This window comes from Salmo salar, chromosome ssa22 (assembly GCF_905237065.1).
Source record: "Salmo salar chromosome ssa22, Ssal_v3.1, whole genome shotgun sequence".
Lineage (NCBI taxonomy): Eukaryota > Metazoa > Chordata > Actinopteri > Salmoniformes > Salmonidae > Salmo > Salmo salar.
Window position 1 is genome coordinate 5,251,943 of NC_059463.1, and position 21,579 is coordinate 5,273,521.

At 41.7% G+C, this 21,579-nt stretch overlaps 1 protein-coding gene across 2 annotated transcripts in view; it reads right to left on the bottom strand.

The window, feature by feature from the left end:
- Positions 1–21,579, bottom strand: part of LOC106582668 (zinc finger E-box-binding homeobox 2) — a 65,181-nt gene that overhangs the window by 13,173 nt on the left and 30,429 nt on the right. Inside the window, exons 1-2 of one of the 2 annotated variants that reach the window (XM_045705737.1) lie at positions 7,766–7,986; positions 22–351 (exon numbers count right to left, since the gene is read on the bottom strand). In XM_045705737.1, coding sequence (XP_045561693.1) covers positions 22–70 — 49 coding nt within the window. In that variant the 5' untranslated portion in view covers positions 71–351; positions 7,766–7,986. Of the gene's footprint in view, positions 1–21; positions 352–7,765; positions 7,987–21,579 lie in introns of those variants that run through there. The other variant, XM_014165946.2, reaches the window with a different exon arrangement.

Consider the following 21,579-nt stretch of genomic DNA (forward strand, 5'->3'; position numbering starts at 1 on the left):
GACCTTTATTGATAAGCTTACTATAGGTCTTGAGTGATCCATGCTCCCTCTCTCCATCCTTGTCCTCCATGGTTAGCTCACTCCCAGGGCTCTCCTCCTCCTCGGCCCCCTCTGCCCAGTGGCCCCCTCTGGGGCTGGGGCTGAGGCTTAGGTTGTGGGGCCGAGTTGAGAGGCCCCTAGGGCTGGGGCTGCCTGCTGGCTCAGTCCCCTCCCCGTCACCCTCTCCCTCGCTGGGGGTCAGACTGGTCTTGTCCAGACTGTCCTGATAGTCCTGGACCTCTAGGCTCCACAAACCCACCTTATCATCATCCTTCCCCTCCGAGCCCAGCGAACTGGCCTGCTCAATGTCCACTGTCGAGAGTGTGTGTGAGAGAGAGCGAGAGAGAGAGAGAGAGAGAGAGAGAGAGAGAGAGAGAGAGAGAGAGAGAGAGAGAAAGAGGGGAGGGTGGAAAGGAGGTTTATCAGTTAAATATTAAAGGTAATTTTATTTCACTCTCGTTAGAATCTAAATGAATTAAGAGTCTACTTAAATAAAGTACAAAAAATGACATTATAAAAGAAACCTTACATTTAAAACCTTGCAACCATGTAATTACCCTCAATAGTTATATTATTAGTTCAAGTGGTGACTATTTTCACAGGGATAATAGAACTCTCCTCTAATTTTTGACATTGCGTTACTGACATATCTAACACAGTGAGAGAACATTTTAAAAGGCAAAATGCACAGAAATAACTGGAGAGTGTATAAAACAGCAGAGTACAACACATCAAAGTGTGAGAGTGCTATTGTATCCAGTGCCACTTTTTCCCATCGTGGAAACAATGAATGATTATCAAACACACGCACACACATGCAAGTACACACACGCACACACAAATTTGAGAGGGACCGTAAAAGCCACTTTCTCACATCGTGGAGACAATAAGTGATTATCAAACACACACACACGCACACACACACACACACTGTCACGTCCTGACCATAGAAAGCTGTTATTTTCTATGGTAGACTAGGTCAGGGCGTGACAGGGGTTTTTTCTAGTTTAGATTTTCTATGTTGTTATGTTCTAGTTTTGTATTTCTATGTTGTTGTTTTTTGGGATGATCTCCAATTAAAGGCAGCTAGCTGGTCATCGTTGTCTCTAACTGGAGATCCTACTTAAGTAGTTGTTTTTCCCACCTGGGTTTGTGGGAGATTGATTTTGAGTAAGTGTATGTTGTAACGCTTTGTCACGGTTTGTTGTTTTTGGCCATTCAGTTTATTTGTATGTATTGCATAGTTTCACAGTTTAATAAAGAAAATGTGGAACGATACACACGTTGCGCTTTGGTCCGCTGCTTCATCATATGACAACCGTGACACACACACAAATCTGAGAGGGACTGTATAAGCCACTTTTTCCCATCGTGAAGACAATTCATGTGGATCACAAACACATGCAGGGGATTTCAACTGTAGACTCTTATTTCCCAAACTTCTCTGAGGTCTCTCTCTTTCTATCTCTTTCCCCTCCCTCTGATTGGCAATATCTAATCATTACCACATAGATCCATACATTCACTTTGATGGATTTATACACATCATTGCATAGAACTGTACTTTTTAACAGGGAGCTCTTTTAGGCACAGGGTTGGCACCTGAAAACATATGTTTTTGTTTCTCTATGAAAAACGGTGTAAGTCACTTCAAACAAAGCCAAACAAAAACACAACAGTTCCTAAACTATTACATTTAGGTCTGCAACTTTCACTGGGTATGTCTGGGACATTTCCACATTCTGAAATTGCATTTTTGCCCCCCCTCATTAGAATGTGATACAAAACGACGCGGTCAGGTAGGCTGTTTGGAGTGTTTATCCGTCTGGATAAAAATATATATAACATTATTTAGTTACGTCCCCCTAACTTCTAAAACCAAATTTGCGTCCCTGATAAAATTAGAACTCACACATATGGTTTCGTAGAGCATGTATGTGTACAGACATTGAACGAAAGTACCGCATCTGAATTATGAATTGTAGCTCAGTTGGTGGAGTGTGGCACTTGTAATGCCAAGATAGTGGGTTCAATTCCTGGGTCCACCCATATGTAAAATATATGCAGGCATGACTTTCAGATGCTTTGGATGAAAGCGTCTACTAAATGGCATTGATATATAAAGTGGGAAACATTTTCAGCTTCGGGCTATGACCGCATTGGCAATATCTAATCATTACCACATAGAACCATTCACTTTGATGTGTCTAGCACTGCATAGAACCATTCACTTTGATGTGTCTAGCACTGCATAGAACCATTCACTTTGATGTGTCTAGCACTGCGTAGAACCATTCACTTTGATGTGTCTAGCACTGCGTAGAACCATTCACTTTGATGTGTCTAGCACTGCATAGAACCATTCACTTTGATGTGTCTAGCACTGCATAGAACCATTCACTTTGATGTGTCTAGCACTGCATAGAACCATTCACTTTGATGTGTCTAGCACTGCGTAGAACCATTCACTTTGATGTGTCTAGCACTGCGTAGAACCATTCACTTTGATGTGTCTAGCACTGCATAGAACCATTTACTTTGATGTGTCTAGCACTGCGTAGAACCATTCACTTTGATGTGTCTAGCACTGCGTAGAACCATTCACTTTGATGGGTTTATATACATCACTAAAGACGAAGCTCTGATGTGTGTGACTTTTGACAATATTTTCCACTGGATACAGTATGTGCTGAATTGGCACTGATAGGAGCAGTGTTGGCAAACGTAAAAATGTCATCCTACAGTTTGTTTCCTTGTGTATTTACTGTTTAAAACTCCTACTGTTCACGTGACGTCGAATGAAGGCAAGCACACAAACGAAATATTTTTCGTTAAATAAACAGAAACGTACAACATCAAGACAAAAGTTGACACCTTATCAAATGAGAACTCAGAGAGGGATTTGTACAGTACAGCATGTGTACACACTTTGAATGAGATGTTTTATTATGTATTTACTGTTATGAAGTCATGGAATGAATCACTGGCCTGTATTCAGTTCATGTGCATATGAATTACTTGCAGCTTTGCTACAAGAACACTGTAAATGGCTATTGATGAAGTTGTTTTATATTTACATGTCCAAGGAATGACTCCGGGTATGACTGGATTTCTATTCTCTTCTCATTTAAATAAAATTGAAATCACCCCCTAGGTTTTTGTCTTACGTTATGTGATTGTCTTCACACACGGTGAGTAAGCAGATGAGTTCATGTTTGGGGAACCCACTGCCATTTTAGAAGAAAAAAAGTATTGGTCAAAATGAGTAATCAAGATGGGACACACTTGTATCATTCTCACTGACTGCACATACAGAAGAGCTGAGGTGACTAAATTCAGACGTGACCTTTCTAAATTATGACTGTGATGCTTTGACTGTCGTGGAGAAGTGAGCCGGTGGGCTCGAGGGGCAGCCCAGAAATGCAGCTATTTCATTTCCAGCGTCCTCAGTTTCGCTCTGCTCTCTCACAGTAAATGCATGCTTCGGCTGACTTGCGTGGAGCATGGTTCACAACGCCCCACGCTAAATTCACTAGTCATGAACTCCGTATTAAACAAGATTACTCTTCACTGCTGTACCAGATATTAGAAGCACAGAGGGAGCTATTTTTCTGCTCTGCTATGAGCTGAGAGTATGAGATAACTCTTATAAAGACTTTGAAGAGCCAATATGAGGATGTGCTGGGCAGAGTTGGTAGGCATCTCCTCTGTCTGTCTAATCACTGAAGTTGGTGTCAGCACAGTGATGTAGATATTAATATGGTGAATGTTATTGTTCTCAGACAGTCATCCAAACAGTCCCCTGAGGACTTACTGATCGACAGCCTCAACCATGATGCAGCAGAGTAGCGCGATAACAGGTTACAATCCCGTCCCACGAAACATGCAAAATGACAGTTGTCCTGTGTTCTCAGTTGTGTTCTACTCTCCAATTCCTCTCCTCTCCTTCTCTCTTTTTCTCCTTCTCTCCTGTCTTCTCCTTCCTAGCCCCATGCACTGTTCAGCCTCTCTTGGATTTATTGGTTCTTACCCAATATAAAAGAGTTTGTGAAGAATGCACTCGCTATCCAAATAAATAAATCAAGTGTGCAGATAATGAAAGCAATCCCAAGGCCATGTTGTGCGATGCTGCTTTAATGACAACACATGCCGTACAGTGTCAATCACTGTTATAGGAGAGAAATAATGTAATCCAATTCGGGAGGTAATGTGGACCAGACCAAAGTTCTCCCTCTTACTGGTAGGTTGGGACTGAGTCCAAATGGCACCCTACTCCCTACATAGTGCACTACTTTTGACCAGAGCTTTATGGGTCCTGGTCAAAAGTAGTGTGCTATATAGCGAGTAGGGTGTGATTTGGGGTGTACTATATGTCTTACAGAGAAATCCCAGCAGGAATAAGAGTCTCGTCTCAACGACATGCTGCAACATGGGCCATATAGTTGTACCTCTCTAATCTCCCGTCGTTTCAGGAAACAGATTGGATCACAATTTCATCCCCTGTAAAAGGAATATAATGTAGTCTCTCTGTCTTTCCACAGTTCAGCTAGATCTCAGTGAAGGGAGATAGAGTAGGAGCTACCAAGCCTAACTCTGGAGCCATATACTGTCCTGTAGCAAGATATTATACCATGTGGTGTGGCAACAAAGTTGACGTTAAATTTGACCATAAAATAGATGAAAATAATTTGTATTTGAAAAGATATAAAAGATATATAAATATAAAATGTTTAAATATAAAACAATTTTGCAGCCTACTCCATTCTCTGTCAGTCCACCATTACAAAGCCATATAAATGCATTATTAGCAAAACTTTTGATAAATCAATCATCCCATTAATCATTAATATTGGTAAAAGTCGTAATTAAATTGGTACCGTTCATAAATGAGATAAAGGCCCCTGAAATTATTTTATACTAATACACCTGCTCAGAGAAAGAGATTTTGTTTAAGAAGTCATTTTTTACAAATCTAATAAAGATAGGGCTAACAATGATTGGCACCCCTGTTTCAGTACTCCAGCACCCTACCCTCGCGAGGATAACGACAACAATACTTTTTCGAAAATGTTTTATGAGATTGGAGAACAAAATAGCCCAATAACATCAAATATGCACCACCATATTTTACCATAATTTATGAAAAAAAGATATATATTTGATCATAATTGGTGGTAAAATATGGTGGTGGATGTTTGATGTTATGGGGCTATTTGGCTTCCACTGTCGTGGGGCCCTTTTCAAGGTCAACGGCATCATGAACTATACCAAATAACAGGACATTTTAGCCTGAAACCTGGTTGACTCTGCTTGGAGGCTGAAACTTGGCCGCAAGTGGATCTTCCAGCAAGACAATAACTACAAGCACTAATCAACATCCACAAAGAAATAGTTAATTGACCACAAAATCAACGTTTTGCAAGGGCGATCTCAAGTCTCCGGACATGAACCCTATTGAAAACCTGTGGTTTGAATTGAAGAGGGCAGTCCATAAGCGCAGATAAAGGATATAAAGGATCTGGAAAAATTGTGTATGAAGGAATGGTCTAAGATCCCTCCCAACTTGTGCTCCAATCTCAATAAAACATTTATACAAAAGGCCAGTGTCATTATCCTCGCAAGGGCAGGGTGCTAGAGTACTGAAAACAGGGGTGCCAATCATTTTGACCACAACATTTAAAAAAACAATTTTTTTATAACTTGTTAAAACAAATCTCTTTCTCTGAGCAATTGTATTTGTACAAAATAATATAATTTCCCAAAATGTTTTACAGTTTTTTTTGCTCATCTTTATCAAGGGTGACAATTATTATGTGAATTTCTCAAAATACTTTTAGTTCCCTAAAATGGGGGACTATGTACAAAAAGTTATGTAATTTGTAAATGTCACCCATATCGATGAAAATTAAAGCTGAAAGTCTGCACTTTAACCTCATAGTCATTGTATCATTTAAAATCCTAAATTCTGGAGTACAGAGCCAAAACACCAACACGTGTCACTGTCCAAATACTTTTGGAACTCACTGTATATATTTCAAACTCTATTATTAAAATGACATTCTAAAAGTGAAATTGGTTCACTCAAACATTTAGATTTTATTATAAACTTAAATTATACTCTGACAATATTTTTGAGGTTAGGAGATTTGCACAGACTTGATGACTTCCAAGGAAATAAAATACCAATCTACGAAAAGGAGAAGAAACCATATGGGCCTCATATGACAGTAAATTAATTCATCACTACAGCTAAAAAGATTAATGAAAAAATAGGAAATTATGCATATTTTGTTGATTTTAAATGGTGGAGGGGAAAAGGGGTGATCTTATTGATCTATTATTGATCTTGAGGAATTTGACATGCAATGCAATGATAAAACCACAAGGAAATGCTAATCAAATGGCTACCTGGCTACCCACACCCCCTCTTTTACGCTGCTGCTACCCTCTGTTTATTATCTATGCATAGTCACTTTACCTCTACCTACGTGTACATATTACCTCAATTACCTCGACTAACCTGTGCTCCCTGCACATTGACTCTGACATTGACATTGACTCGGTACCCCCTGTATATAATCTCGCTACTGTTTTTTACTGCGGCTCTTTAATTATTTGTTATTAGTTATTTTTATTTTTTTTACTTCACACTTGTTTTTCTTAAAACTGCATTGTTGGTTAAGGGCTTATAAGTAAGCATTTCACTGTAAGGTATTCGGCACACCTGTTGTATTCAGCGCATGTGAGAAATACATTTTGATTTGATTTGATTTGAAGGCAACAGTAAACATGTCGTACCCCACAAATGATGCAGCGCCCCCCCTTGGGTCAATTGAGATTTGCATGTGACTGCCACATTTTTGTTAATTACTATAGATCCCACCTTGGGCCTTTCAGTGTAATTTTGTAAATGCTGAATCTCTATGGCAAAACACATTATTCACCCAAGTTTCGTCCAAATCCGGCCAGTGGTGTCTGAGATATCACATGTAACTAACGTCCTAATGGACAGAGACAGATCCACAGTCACCTCCCCGATTTCCTCGTGGGGGACAGTTAAATTAGTAAAATGGCTAAGTATTTTTAACCGTATTTCAGATTAATTAAAGGGGTGATACTAAAGGGGTGAACGATTTGGATAAAATGTCAAATGTACACATTCAAAATATCTGCATGCCTTTACTTAGCAACAATCAGACATGGCAAAGATGCCATTGGGGCAGTCGTAAACAAGCGCTTTCACGCAGCCAACGGTTGTTCAATATAACATCCAGAAAATCAATATGTTTCTCAACTCTCTGAAGAAATAGAAACTAAATTCACAATTTTACAGCTGTGTTACCACATGCAAGGTATAGGAGAGGAGGCCATATTGACAGTAATGGCAGCAGTAGTTCTCAAGACACAGAGGAAATTGTAATGGTGGGCGAGCAAAACACACGCTTGTGCAGTATAGAACTAAAACTCATAAAAGTTATCTACATTAATTTACTTTTCTTGAGCAAGTTCAATAAAAAAAAGAAACATCTAATTGATACAGGGAATGTATTTGATGAAATGCGGCTAATTACTTTTTTTAATATGTTTTGAAAAACAAACTCCCTATTAGACAAGATACCATTTTCTCTCACAATAACCAAAATGTGAAATGCTATGTTACACAAGCCACATATTTAGACAGAGACACACATGCAGGAGCAAGCAGGAAATAGTTACAGTAGCCTACCTATGATGACAGTAGCACAGACAGAAGATCCATACTGTATTAATCTAGAAGTTCCACAATGATGATGATGATGATAAAGAGGATTATTTAGGACATTTTAGAGATCAACTAGCCCAAAACACTAACGCAACGCAATGTCTGAATTATAGCAAATACCAAAGCAGCTATTTGACATTCTTGCAATGAGTCAGAGGCACCACATCTAAGAACAAACACCTCCCACTACAGCTCTTCTATCAACACTGTCAGTCTGTCAGGGAGGCAGGCAGGTCCATTGCTCTCTCTGCCCTCGTTTGGCCTGGTCTGATAGCACACATAGAGAGCAAGGCCACATTGCAGAGAGAGGACCAGGACATTATATCAAAGCATTCAGTATATCAAAGATGTCTATTTGTCTCTAAATTATAAACTGGTAATAGATTAGACATCAACTACAGTATTGGCCACACATATTCAACTATTATGCAGAACAACCATTTCTATTGTTCAAATGATTGGTGGTTGAATAAATCCTTAATAATTACTCTGCATCAAACTCATGTTGATAAAGCCTTACAACAGCCTTATATTTAGCCGCAGCTTTATAACATTCTTACAGTAGAGTAAGGATAGAACAAGTGTCTGTCTACTGATGGTAAAATAAATAACCTACAGTTTATTAACGGTACAGATACTGTACCGTAAGTGTGTACATTTTAGGCCCACTACCGTAAATGTGTACATTTTAGGCCCACTACTATGTGTACATTTTAGGCCCACTACCGTAAGTGTGTACATTTTATGCCCACTACCGTAAGTGTGTATATTTTAGGCACACTACCGTCAGACTTGCAGAGACACTTGCCCTGACCTACTGTGCAGTAACCACAATGTTGTATTGCTGCAGAAGAGTGAACATTCATGCTATAAAACTGTGCTACTGGGATGGCCAATCTGGAGGCGAAAGAAACGCACACCTGTTTAGGCCTGGTGCTGGCTAGCAGTGAAGAACAATCGAAAAAAGAACGATAAGAAGAGCTGCACACTCTGGGAGCTCAGACGCAATCATTTTATAACCAACGTTTCGACAGCTAAGACCTTTGCTCCCTTCGGTCTCAGTGTAGAGTTTCATGTGAAGTCAGTCGTGTGATTATTGTCTTCTTTGCTATCCATTGTAAATCATGTTTGCAGGCCTATGTAGCCAAATTGTATTTATAATCTAATGTTATCCATTCATGCTTATTTTTTATATATGTTCTATTTATATCACTAAATCAACCAATGAACTCAAGCCACAGCCAGCCATGATTACAGACACCTGTGTGTCCTTTCAAACGATATAATCATTATACCCTGATGAAGACAGCTTGTCTGTCGAAACGTTGGTTCTAAAATCTGTGCTCCTAGAGTGCGCGGCTCTCCTTTTCTTTTCTACTGGGATGGCCAACATGTATCATGTCAGTTTCATGTATGATGGGGTGGAGAGCATAAGTTACCATTAGTAATACGTGGGTGTTGATCAGTGATGTCTTTGTGGAGTGTGTGGCTTCTCTCTGCAAGTGCGTAGGTGTGAATGCGTTTGTGGAAGAAAGAGATAATGAGATAGAGAGACAGAGATATATATATCTATATAGTGAGAGACAGAGACAGAGACAGCGAGAGAGAGAGAGCGAAAAGAGGCGAAGTGAAAGGTTTTATTCCTCCCAAAATCTGTCCATGAATTTATTTTTTATGTAGGTCAATGAGTGTCGAATTTGGTCAACAAAAAATGTAATTGCTCATTTGCCATGTGAGGCTTATTTGATCGAATAGAAGTTTCATAATGTTTAGGTTGTTACAAATGCATTGCCAACTTACCCCAAAAATGAATTTATATCAGTGTTGTGACTTTTGTCATAGATATAGATAGAAGATTCATCATGGACATAAACAATTTTAGCATGGCTATTGCCATTGAAGGCTTCCACCATTTTAAAGTAGTAAACTGGGTGGGGATTCCTATGAGTAAGGAGCAATCAGCCAATGGGGAATAAGAAAATTGACTACTTTCAAATGGAGAGAGAGAGAAAGAGAGAGAGAGTGATAAACATAAAGAGGGGGAGAGACAAAATGTGTCTAAGAGGGGGGAGTGTGAAAGAGTGAATATGTGCATGAGAGAGAGAGAACAGGAGAGAGAACAAGAGATAGTGTGTCACGCTGCCCCTGTCTCAGATCCTCTGTTGGATATTGAAACGAAAGAAGATAGCGGGGGAAATTCCCTGAGCTCTCTCAAGTCAGCTAGAGACCAGATCCACTGCATCAAAAAGACATAGTGCAGCATCACAGATCAGTCACTCCTTCTCTCTTTTGATGTCCTCAGAAAGCATGATGTAATAATTAAAAAGACATCACCCTATCAAGTAATCCACACACAGATTGCTGTGTCAGAGATGAAGAGATGAACATAGAAAGAGAGAAAAATAGAACAAAGGGAGCTGCAGGGAGGAATTGAGTACCTTGTATCTTTCCTGCCAGTCATGTTCAGCCCATAGGTTTAGCCTTTGCAGAGAAGTGTCTATGTATGAGTTCATGCCCACATAGTCGACGATGTGGTACCCTGTTACTCACTAAACCCAGTACAGGAAGCAGAGCCGGCGCCAGAAAGAATGAGTTGGACAGGCCTTTGATTTCCATAGGCTGGCAGGTTTTTTCACGGAACCTCCTATGTGTGCACGTGCTTGCTCGTTCACAACTTGTTAAAATGGGTTTTGTATTAAAGACCATAGGCAGCTCGTGAGTTTCAAGTTTGGGGAAGTTTACAATTTATCCAACCATTTCTCCCGACCAGTTACGTTTTCGTTCCTTAAAATCATTGTCACATGGTTAATCATAAAAATCTAAAAGTTAAAATTCAACTAAGGCGAGAGCACCAGCCTCTGCCATAGGGACACATTGATACACTGTAATCCATTGGCGGCTAAAGAAATTAGTGCATAGAACTCAAAGATAGCCCATAGGCCAATGCAGCAATAAGCCTATAACTTCATCGTCAACTAAGTAAAATATGTAAATAGGCCTAAAGTCGACAAATAAAAACAGTCGAAAATATTTCACATTCATCTCTCTACTCCGCCTGTCTGCCTTCCTCTCTATCTGTCTTGACTTGAGCTATTAATAGTGAAGGGCAACATTGTATCGAATCATCAACTGCGTCAGCCAAAGCTGTAGCTAGCGAACTTGCAACATTACATCAACTAGCCTGTTCCGGGCCCTCAGGGTTTCCCGCACCAGTGAGCTCAGGACAGACCGTCGGGACAGACCGTCGGGACAGACCGTCGGGACAGACCGTCGGGACAGACCGTCGGGACCGACAGCTCTTTTTTTAACGACGTTTCCACTGGATATATGGAATCATCAGATCATTATGCTCTTTCACACCAAGGCTTGGTGATTATCGAAGCCGGGAGTGTTGCTAAAAAGATATTTCAAATACTTAAGAACTATCATTCACAATGCATGTTAAGAACTTGACTGGCCTGCACAGAGCCCTGACCTCAACCCCATCGAACACCTTTGGGATGAATTGGAACGCCGACTGCGAGCCAGGCCTCATCGGCCAACATCAGCACCCGACCTCACTAATGCTCTTGTGGCTGAATGGAAGCAAGTCTCTGCAGCAATGTTCCAACATCTAATGGAAAGCCTTCCGAGGAACAATGGAGACTGTTATATTCCCATATTAATACACATGATTTTGGAATGAGATGTTCGACGAGCAGGTGTCCACATACTTTGGGTCATGTAGTGTCTGTCACTAGAGAAAGCATCTGAGCGAGCGAAAGAGCCCTTCTATATGATCTTAATGTATGTGATGCCGTCTGGACAGAAATAGTATGACATACCATACTCTTCTGGTCCAGACAGCATCACATACAGTTGGAAGTCGGAAGTTGACATACACATTAGCCAAATACATTTAAACTCAGTTTTCATAATTCCTGACATTTAATCCTTGGGTCAGTTAGGATCTTTATTTTATTTTAAGAATGTGAAATGTCAGAATAATAATAGAGAGTGACTTATTTCAGCTTTTATTTCTTTCATCACATTCCTAGTGGGCCAGAAGTTTACATACACTCAATTAGCATTTGGTAGGATTGCCTTTAAATTGTTTAACTTGGGTGAAATGTTTCGGGTAGCCTTCCACAAGCTTCCCACAATAAGTTTGATTTTCCCATGATGTTAAGCACTGAGTTTGAAGGTAGGCCTTGAAATACATCCACAGGTACACCTCCAATTGACTCAAATGATGTCAATTAGCCTATCAGAAGCTTCTAAAGCCATGACATAATTTTCTGGAATTTTCCAAGTTGTTTAAAGGCACAGTCAACTTAGTGTATGTAAACTTATGACCCACTTGAAGTGAAATAATCCGTCTGTAAACAATTGTTGGAAAAATTGACTTGTGTCATGCACAAAGTAGATGTCCTAACCGACTTGCCAAAACTATAGTTTGTTAACAAGAAATTTGTGGAGTGCTTGAAAAACGTGTTTTAATGACTCCACCATAAGTGTATGTAAACTTCCGACTTCAACTGTACATGGTCTACACAGACTGAGACAGAGGTGCACTGTTGCGTCTTTCTGTAGGCGCGTGTCTCACTCAAATGAACTGTTAATATTTCTATATTTTATTTGGACAGGCAAGGAGGTGCGGCTGGGTGGGCCAGGCCTCCTAAGGCCCGCCCATAAGAGGCCTTAATAATTGTCTGAACAAACCAGAGCACTCCTCTGGTTTGCTCTGGTGAGACAGAAATAATTTCAATGTTATACGGTTGAGACTGTGGCGTATGCTTTGGCGTATGCAGGCAAGGGAATGTCATAAGGATTCGTTTTTGTTAGCGGCTACATGTACGACTATTGCAATGAGAATTGTAGGGATGCAAAGTTAAAACCAAAAAAGTGTGAAAACTCGCTCTTAAAAAATCATATTGACTATAGTTAAGTTAGCCTACTCATGTATCACTGGAAGGTTTTAAACATACAACAACAACAAAAAGTCAAAAAGTCCACATGCATAGCCTACATATGGAACGTTTTTATCGTGTCTCATTGGAGAAGCTACGTAACTTGGACTCAGAGATTAAGTACATGCTAGTTAATGATATGATTATGGCTTTTGATCAGTTGTATTTGTGTGGTGTGGTTGTGGGTTTTGTTTTTGGGTCCTTGTTAGTCCCCGATTTTTATGGGAGGGGGTGTTACGCCCCCCTAACTCTCCCTGCCTCCTTCGCTGTGTTTGTGTTTTTATTTTCAGATTGGGGACAGGTGGAGCTGATTGGGTCGTTAAGGTGACAAGTTGCACCTGGATTTGGGATCAAATAGGAGATAAAAGTTTCTGGTGCCCAGGCATGGCTCTCTCTCTCTCCAGAAGCACCATTTTGTTTTGTGATCTGGTTGATTATGTTTTTTGATTAGGTGCACCCTTCAACACTTACACACATTTTACCTTATGCATCTCCATCTATGCACCTCCATTACACCTCTCACATGCCTACTTTCACACTTCACAGGTTGGTTTTCCTTTGTAGTTTTATACTTCGATAGTTATTTAATAAATATTTTTGTTTCTCCTTAATTGCCAATGTGTGGATTCCCTTGTCTGTCACCATCTAAGAGCCAGGTCGGTTGGCATCGACAGCATGCAACACATTTCAACCAGATCTTCTTCAGGTAATGCAACATGACCGTGAGCAGGAGGTCTAGAGGAGTAGAAAGTGCAGAGAACCAATCTACTGTATCTATCTAGCTACATCAGTGATAGGGGATCGGGGTCTCATGAAGGAAATGCACAGCAACAGTCCAAACCACAGAAAGGGTTAACAACGGATGTACCTGTACTGTTGTTCAGTCTCATTTTGACTCATTTCCCTCACTGTGTTGTGAAGCGAGGGGTGGCTGAGAACAGAATGAGAAGGACAATAGGAGAAGGGGAAGATAGGCAAATAGAGTGTAGAGTTTTGGCTTAAACTCCCAGTTTGATTTTAAACTGAAACCTTTTTTTCATCTTTGGCTTACCAAGTCTTCGACAGGGACTTCACATTAGGATGTTACAGTGTAACACCTGATCTTATGGAAACATAAACAAACAACAATTATCCAAAATCATCTAGATAGCAAACCAAGAAAACCTCACTTGTCCTTTCTCACCATTTCCCCTAATCTTCTAAATTTGGAGAAAGGGAGAGGTATGGTGTGAGAGATTAGCCTATATGTATGTGTTTGTGTGTGTGTGTGAATGCATGCACTTGTGTATACAGTGCAGTCGGAAAGTATTCAGACCCCTTGACTTTTTCCACATTTTGTTAGGTTACAGCTTTATTCTAAATCTACACACAATACTCGATAATGACGAAGCAAAAACAGGTTTTTAGAAATGTTTGCTACTTTATTTAAAATAAAAACAAATATCACATTTACATAAGTATTCAGGGGTATGACACTACAAGCTTGGCACTCCCATTCTTCTCTGCAGATCCTCTCAAGCTCTGTTAGGTTGGATGGGGAGCATTGCTGAATAGCTTTATTCAGGCCTCTCCTGAGATGTTCCATCGCGTTCAAGTACAGGCTCTGGTTGGGCCACTCAAGGACATTCAGAGACTTGTACCAAAGCCACTCCTGCTTTGTCTTGGCTGTGTGCTTAGGGTCATTGTCCTGTTGAAGTTTGAACCGTCGCCCCAGTCTAAGGTCCTGAGCGCTCTGGAGCAGGTTTTCATCAAGGATCTCTCTGTACTTTTCTCCATTCATCTTTTTCTTGATCCTGACTAGTCTCCCAGTCCCTGCCGCTGAAAAACACCTCCACAGCATGATGCTGCCACCACCATGCTTCTCCGAAGGGATGGTGCCAGGTTTCCTCCAGATGTGACGCTTAACATTCAGGCCAAAGAGTTCAATCCTGGTTTCATCAGACCAGAGAATCTTGTTTCTCATGGTCTGAGAGTCTTTAGGTGCCATTTGGCAAACTCCAAGCGGGCTGTCATGTGCCTTTTACTGAGGAGTGGCTTCAGTCTGGCCACTGTACCATAAAGGCCTGGTTGGTGGAGTGCTGCAGAGATGGTTGTCTTTCTGGAAGGTTCTACCATCTCCACAGAGGAACTCTAAAGCTCTGTCAGATTGACCATGGGGTTCTTAGTCACCTCCCTGTCCAAGGCCCTTCTCCCCCGATTGCTCAGTTTGGCCTGGCGGCCAGTTCTAGGAAGAGTCTTGGTGGTTCTAAACTTCTTCTATTTAAGAATGATGGAGGCCACTGTGTTCTTGGGGAACTTCAATGCTGCAGACATTTTTTGGTACCCTTCCCCAGATCTGTGCCTCGACATAATCCTGTCTCGGAGCTCTATGGACAATTCCTTCGACCTCATGGCTTGATTTTTGCTCTGACATGCACTGTCAACTGTTGGACGTTATATAGACAGGTGTGTGCCTTTCTAAATCATGTCCAATCGATTGAATTTACCACAGGTGGACTCCAGTCAAGATGTAGATACATCTCAAGGATGATCAATGAAAACAGGATGCACCTGAGCTCAATTTCGAGTCTCATAGCAAAGGGTCTGACAGGTTTTGCTGTTTTTATTTGTAATACATTTGAAAAAAAAGTCTAAAAACCTGTTTTCGCTTGGTCATTATGGGGTATTGTGTGTAGATTGCTGAATATTTTTTTTAATCAATTTTACAATAAGGCTGTAACGTAAAAAAATGTGTAAAAAGTAACACATATGGAATCATGTAGTAACCAAAAAAGTGTTAAACAAATGAAAATATATGTGACCCAATTCAGGAAACTAGGCATATGTGTAATGGCCATCGAAGGGAGTAGACCAAGGCGCAGCGTGTTGAGTGCTCATCAGATAATTTAAATAGAACACTTTAAACAAAACAAGAAAACGAACAACAGCCAAACAGTTCTGTCAGGAACATCAACTAAACAGAAAGTAACCACCCACAAAACCCAAAGGAAAACAGGCTGCCTAAGTATGGCTCCCAATCAGAGACAACGATATACAGCTGTCCCTGATTGAGAACCATACCCGGCCAAAACAAAGAAATACAAAACATAGAAAAAAGGACATAGAATGCCCACCCTAGTCACACCGTGGCCTAACCAAAATAGAGAATAAAAACCTCTCTATGGCCAGGGCGTGACAGTACCCCCCCTAAAGGTGCGGACTCCGGCCGCAAAACCTGACTCTAAAGGGGAGGGTCCGGGTGGGCCTTCCTTACGGCGGGGGCTCTGGTGCGGGCCGTGGACCCCGCTCCACCTTCGCCCACGACAGCCAAACAGTTCTGTCAGGAACATCAACTAAACAGAAGGTAACCACCCACAAAACCCAAAGGAAAACAGGCTGCCTAAGTATGGCTCCCAATCAGAGACAACGATATACAGCTGTCCCTGATTGAGAACCATACCCAGCCAAAACAAAGAAACACAAAACATAGAAAAAAGGACATAGAATGCCCACCCTAGTCACACCCTGTCCTAACCAAAATAGAGAATAAAAACCTCTCTATGGCCAGGGCGTGACAATATGTCGCAAGTCACGACTACACAGGAGAGCCGTTTGAACGTAAAAAAAAATGAATACCCAGAGTTACCTCTGCTGCAGAGGATAAATTCTTTAGAGTTAACTGCACCTCAGATTGCAGCCCAAATAAATGCTTCACAGAGTTCAAGTAACAGACACATCTCAACATCAACTGTTCATTGGACACAGCATGAATCAGGCCTTCATGGTCGAATTGCTGCACAGAAACCACTACTAAAAGAGACCAATAATAATAAGAGACTTGCTTGGGCCAAGAAACACGAGCAATGGACATTAGACAGGTGGACATCTGTCCTTTGGCCTGATGAGTCCAAATTTGAGATTTTTGGTTCCAACCGCCGTGTCTTTGTGAGACACTGAGTTGGTGAACAGATGATATCTGCATGTGTGCTCCACCGTGAAGCATGGAGGAGGAGGTGTGATGTTGGGGGGTGCTTTGCTGGTGACACTGTCTGTGATTTATTTAGAATTCAAGGCACACTTTGGCCACCTTTCCTTCCAGTTCTCTGCTGCCAGTGCCTGGAATGAATTGCAAAAATTGCAGAAGCTGGAGACTTACATTTCCCTCACTATCTTTAAACATCAGCTATCTGAGCAGCTAACCGATCGCTGCAGCTGTACATAGTCCATCTGTAAATAGCCCACCCAATCTACCTACCTCATCCCCATATTGTTTTTATTTACTTTGCTGCTCTTTTGCACACCAGTATCACTATTTACACACCATCATCTGCTCATCATCATCTGCTCATCTATCACTCCAGTGTTAATCTGCTAAATTGTAATTACTTTGCTACTATGGCCTATTTATTGCCATACCTCCTCATGCCATTTGCACACACTGTATATAGACTTTCTTTTTTTCTATTGTGTTATTGACTGTATGCTTGTTTATTCCATGTGTAACTCTGTGTTGTTGTTTCTGTCGCACTGCTTTGCTTTATCTTGGCCAGGTCGCAGTTGTAAATGAGAACTTGTTCCCAACTAGCTTACCTGGTTAAATAAAGGTGAAATAAATAACCAGCATGGCTACCACAACATTCTGTAGCGATACGCCATCCCATCTGGTTTGCGCTTAGTGGGACTATCATTTGTTTTTCAAAATGACAATGACCCCAAACACACCTCCAGGCTGTGTAAGGGCTATTTGACCAAGAAGGAGAGTGATGGAGTGCTGCATCAGATGACCTGGCCTCCACAATCACCCGACCTCAACCCAATTGAGATGGTTTGGGAGGAGTTGGACCGCAGAGTGCTCAGCATATGTGGGAACTCCTTCAAGACTGTTGGAAAAGCATTCCAGGTGAATCTGGTTGAGAGAATGCCAAGAGTGTACAAAGCTGTCATCAAGCCAAAGGGTGGCTTCTTTGAATATTCTAAAATCTAAAATATATTTTGATTTGTTTAACACTTTTTTGGTTACTACAAGATTCCATATGTGTTATTTCATAGTTTTGATGTCTTCAACAATGTGGAAAATAATAAAAAGAAAGAAAGACCCTTGAAAGAGTAGGTGTGTCCAAACCTTTGACTGGTACTGTATGTATGTGTGTGTGTGTGTGCTTGCATGTGTCTGTGTGTGTAATGGGAAAGGGGATACCTAGTCAGTTGCACCACTGAATGCATTCAACCCAACCACTCTGAATCAGAGAGTTGCGGGGGACTGCTTTAATCAACACCCACGTCATCCGGGGTGCAGTTGTTGTTGGGTTTTAACTGCCTTGCTCAAGGGTAGAATGGCAGATTTTTCCACCTTGCCAGCTCTGGGATTCAAACCAGCGCCCTTTCGTTTACTGGCCCAATACCTGCCGCCCCTCAAATGTCAGTGAGTGGAGTTGTGCACATTGTTTTGAGGTGTCTTGCTATATCCCTGTGCAGCTGTGCCTTGCCTGAGCTCTGTTCTATTCCGTGTAGAGCGGTGGGATGTTGGGTTGGGTAGGAATGCAAGGACACATGGAGGGACCAGTCCCATACACTCACCACACACATACACACAAACACACACCACACCGCATATGAATCAAAAACCCAACTCCAGTTCAGTTCATTAACTGCTCTGTCATCTCAAAGTCTCTCACACCACTCTATAAATACCTTACTTTCCCCAAAAAATTTGTTTTCCCTTTTTTTCAGCACATGAAAATGCTTCACTGCATCTTCCAGTTCTTTCTGATGTGGGCTCTTTATTTTGTACATTTGAACAAAACCACACAATGGTGGTTCTGCGTCTAGAATATTAAAACATTCTCCTGGGGGAAGACAAAAGGTTTGAAGTTTTAATAGGGTAGTCTTAAATAAAACTCCTCTTTGAGTTTAACAGCTATATAATGTGGGACTGTTATGGGTTTAGTTTCTAGTTGAATTGCAACTTCTTTTCTGTTACGGTCCGAGAGATCAGGGGGCTGAGGTTTGACTGGTATGCCTGGTATCCACAACACTGAGTGAATCCCAAATGGCTCCCTATTCCGTATAGAAACGTTTGTCTCTCTACAACATCTTTATGATCTAAAACATCTTTATGAGATTAGGAATGAGGTGTTTTCACAGCAATACAAATACAGACACAAAGGAATAAACACAAAGGAATGAAATGTTGCATTAAAATCATCAAAGATTTTGCTTTATCGACCAAAACTAAATCTAGACAACAGAAGGATCAGATTTAAACATAAAGTAAAGATCTATAAAGGTTGTTTCTCTGAGTTGTTCTTTGCTGCATGGTACTCTTGGGTGACTCAGCACATCAGCAAGGAGAAAAGGAAACACTGGACATTGTTGGTCACCGCCGTTCAAAGTGTGTTGCATGGTCTAACTTGCACCTACATGTGACTACATGAACTTTACAGAAATCATGTGATCAAAGGTCGACTGCAAGTTGACTGCAAGTTTCTGCAGTTACTCTTCACCAACTTCACAATAGTGCCTGTGGGAGGCTCTACTGTGAAGCAGTCATTAGGGTATTTTGATTGACTCAAGCGAATGTGACCAAAGAAGTGACTGAAACAGGAACCAACTTTGCCGCAATTCATGTATACAGTGGATATGCTCAAAGGATGATATTTGAGGCTTTCTCTCTCACCATTTGATTGATATTTTCCGTTTATGAGACTGTGATATGGGGGTTGGAGACATGTTTATTCCGACATAAACAATGGCAACACTGCCATGTTGCACTGAGCCTTGCCGTTGGAAAACCACATCAGTGTCCGATTTTTGGGCTGTCGCAGACGCACCTCCCCCGACTTCACTCCTCTACAGCCGGTTGCTTTCGCCTTGCCACTCAAACGAGCCCCATGACTCTTCCACTCTTTCCCTCCTTTTACACACATACTGGGCACCCCCCTCTGGTACATACTGGTATTACATTGTTTCAATAGACCATCTTTCACAGTCATGACACAACTCAGCCTCTGTTTATAATTTTTCTTGGTGATGCCGCCCAGGTTGAATATATGAAGAGATTTTTCACAATTCATCTTTCCTAGATGCATCCTCTCTCCTCTCCTCCATCTCAAAACGCATTGGAGAAGAAAGTCTGAGGGGCGGGACCATGGACCTTCTCCTTCAATACGGTTGAAGGAGGAAAAAATGTGAGCATATGTGAGCATGCTTGCAACTGTGTGTATGTGGGGGCGTGTGTCTGTGTGTCGTTATGTGTGTGTTCTAGCAACAGTGGGTGTGTGTGTGTATGTGTATGTGTGTGGTGATGTGCGTGTGAAACAGAGCCAACACCTTAAAAAATCTATTAATTAAACTGTGTGAAAAGTGCAGAACCACCGCACCAGAGAGTATGTGCATGTCATTACTGCCTGCATTACTGACACTGACCCAGATCGGGAAAAAAAGAACAGAACAAAGAGAGAGTGAGAGAGAGAGTGTGTGTGCATGTGTCCATGCACGCATGTGTGTGTGTGGCAAGGGATAAAAAAAAAAGAAATACAAAAAAATCTATGGAATAAAAACTCAAATTCAACCAGAAAAAAAGGGTTCGGTTTAAAAAGCAAACTGGGAGTTTAAGAGTATCTTTGAAGTATATCACAAGCCCTGTGACTGGGATTAGAGCTGTGTTAAGTCAAAGCAGAAGTTGTGTGCCTGGCCATGGGGCTTTGATGGCTGCGCTGTGGTGTTTGAAGTGGTTAGCAGAGGGATGGGAGCAGCGTGTGGCGTCAGTGGGACAGACGGGAGGCAGGGGGAGGGAGAGGCAGGTGGGAGACATGGGAGAGTTAGGGAGGGGGGAGGGAGGGGAGAGGCAGGGTGGCGACAGCACGGGGCTGGGGAGCGGGGGGGGGGTGGTTATGGGAGGTAGAGTGTGGGGAGACCCAACCATGGGGCAGGGAGAGAGTGAAGGAGGAGGAGAGAGTGTGACAGAGTAGCTCCGAGGGGGAGCCAGGGTGGCGACAGCACCGGCTGAGGGGGATTCAACCAGGGTGGAAAGAGAGTGAAGGAGGGAAGGGGAGTGAGAGAAAAGGGATAGAGAGAAGGAGGGAGGAGGAAGAGTGCTAGAGAAGAAGAAGAAGAAGAAGAAGAAGAAGGCTGAGTGCGTGCCACTGCCCACAGTGGTGCCGGCTGGGTGGTTTTCAGATGCAGGGTCTGGGACCAGGCACAGTCAGAGCTCTGATATCATCCACACACACATTCTGTGATGATGCAACCATCCTCAGATACACGTCCAATACGTGTTAGAACCCTTCCCCTCCAGTGTGTGTGTGTGTGTGTGTGTGTGTGTGTGTGTGTGTGTGTGTGTGTGTGTGACCACTGCTCCATGACCACCGTGACAAGAGCCTGAAGAAAATTCATTATAGGTTTCAATATGTGTTCTCTCTACCTCTGACGGAAAATCCTGCTATTAGGTACCATGACGAGTGCATTAAAAAAGTAATTTGGGGTTTCATATTCATGTTAGCTATACTGCAACTATACATTTTGCTTATGCTGAACACCCCTGCGACCTCTCTCGAATTTGTTAGATTTCTCCAAAAAAATTAAAATAAAGATAACTGTTTTACGTAAGCAATTCAATTCCTCAGAAGTCAGATAATCCTATTATTTCACAGTGATAACCAGAGGTTCCCTTCCGTCAGTCGGTCAACTCGGTACAACCGCTATGAGGAGTTTGCTAGCTAGCGCCCTCTACTGAAAAACATTACAATCATGCCTGACAATGCCAATGAACACCGTGCCTCACCTGAAGCCTTCCACAGCTGATACACCCGAGACATGGATTCATTCCTACAATTCGTCTGCTCTTCACCT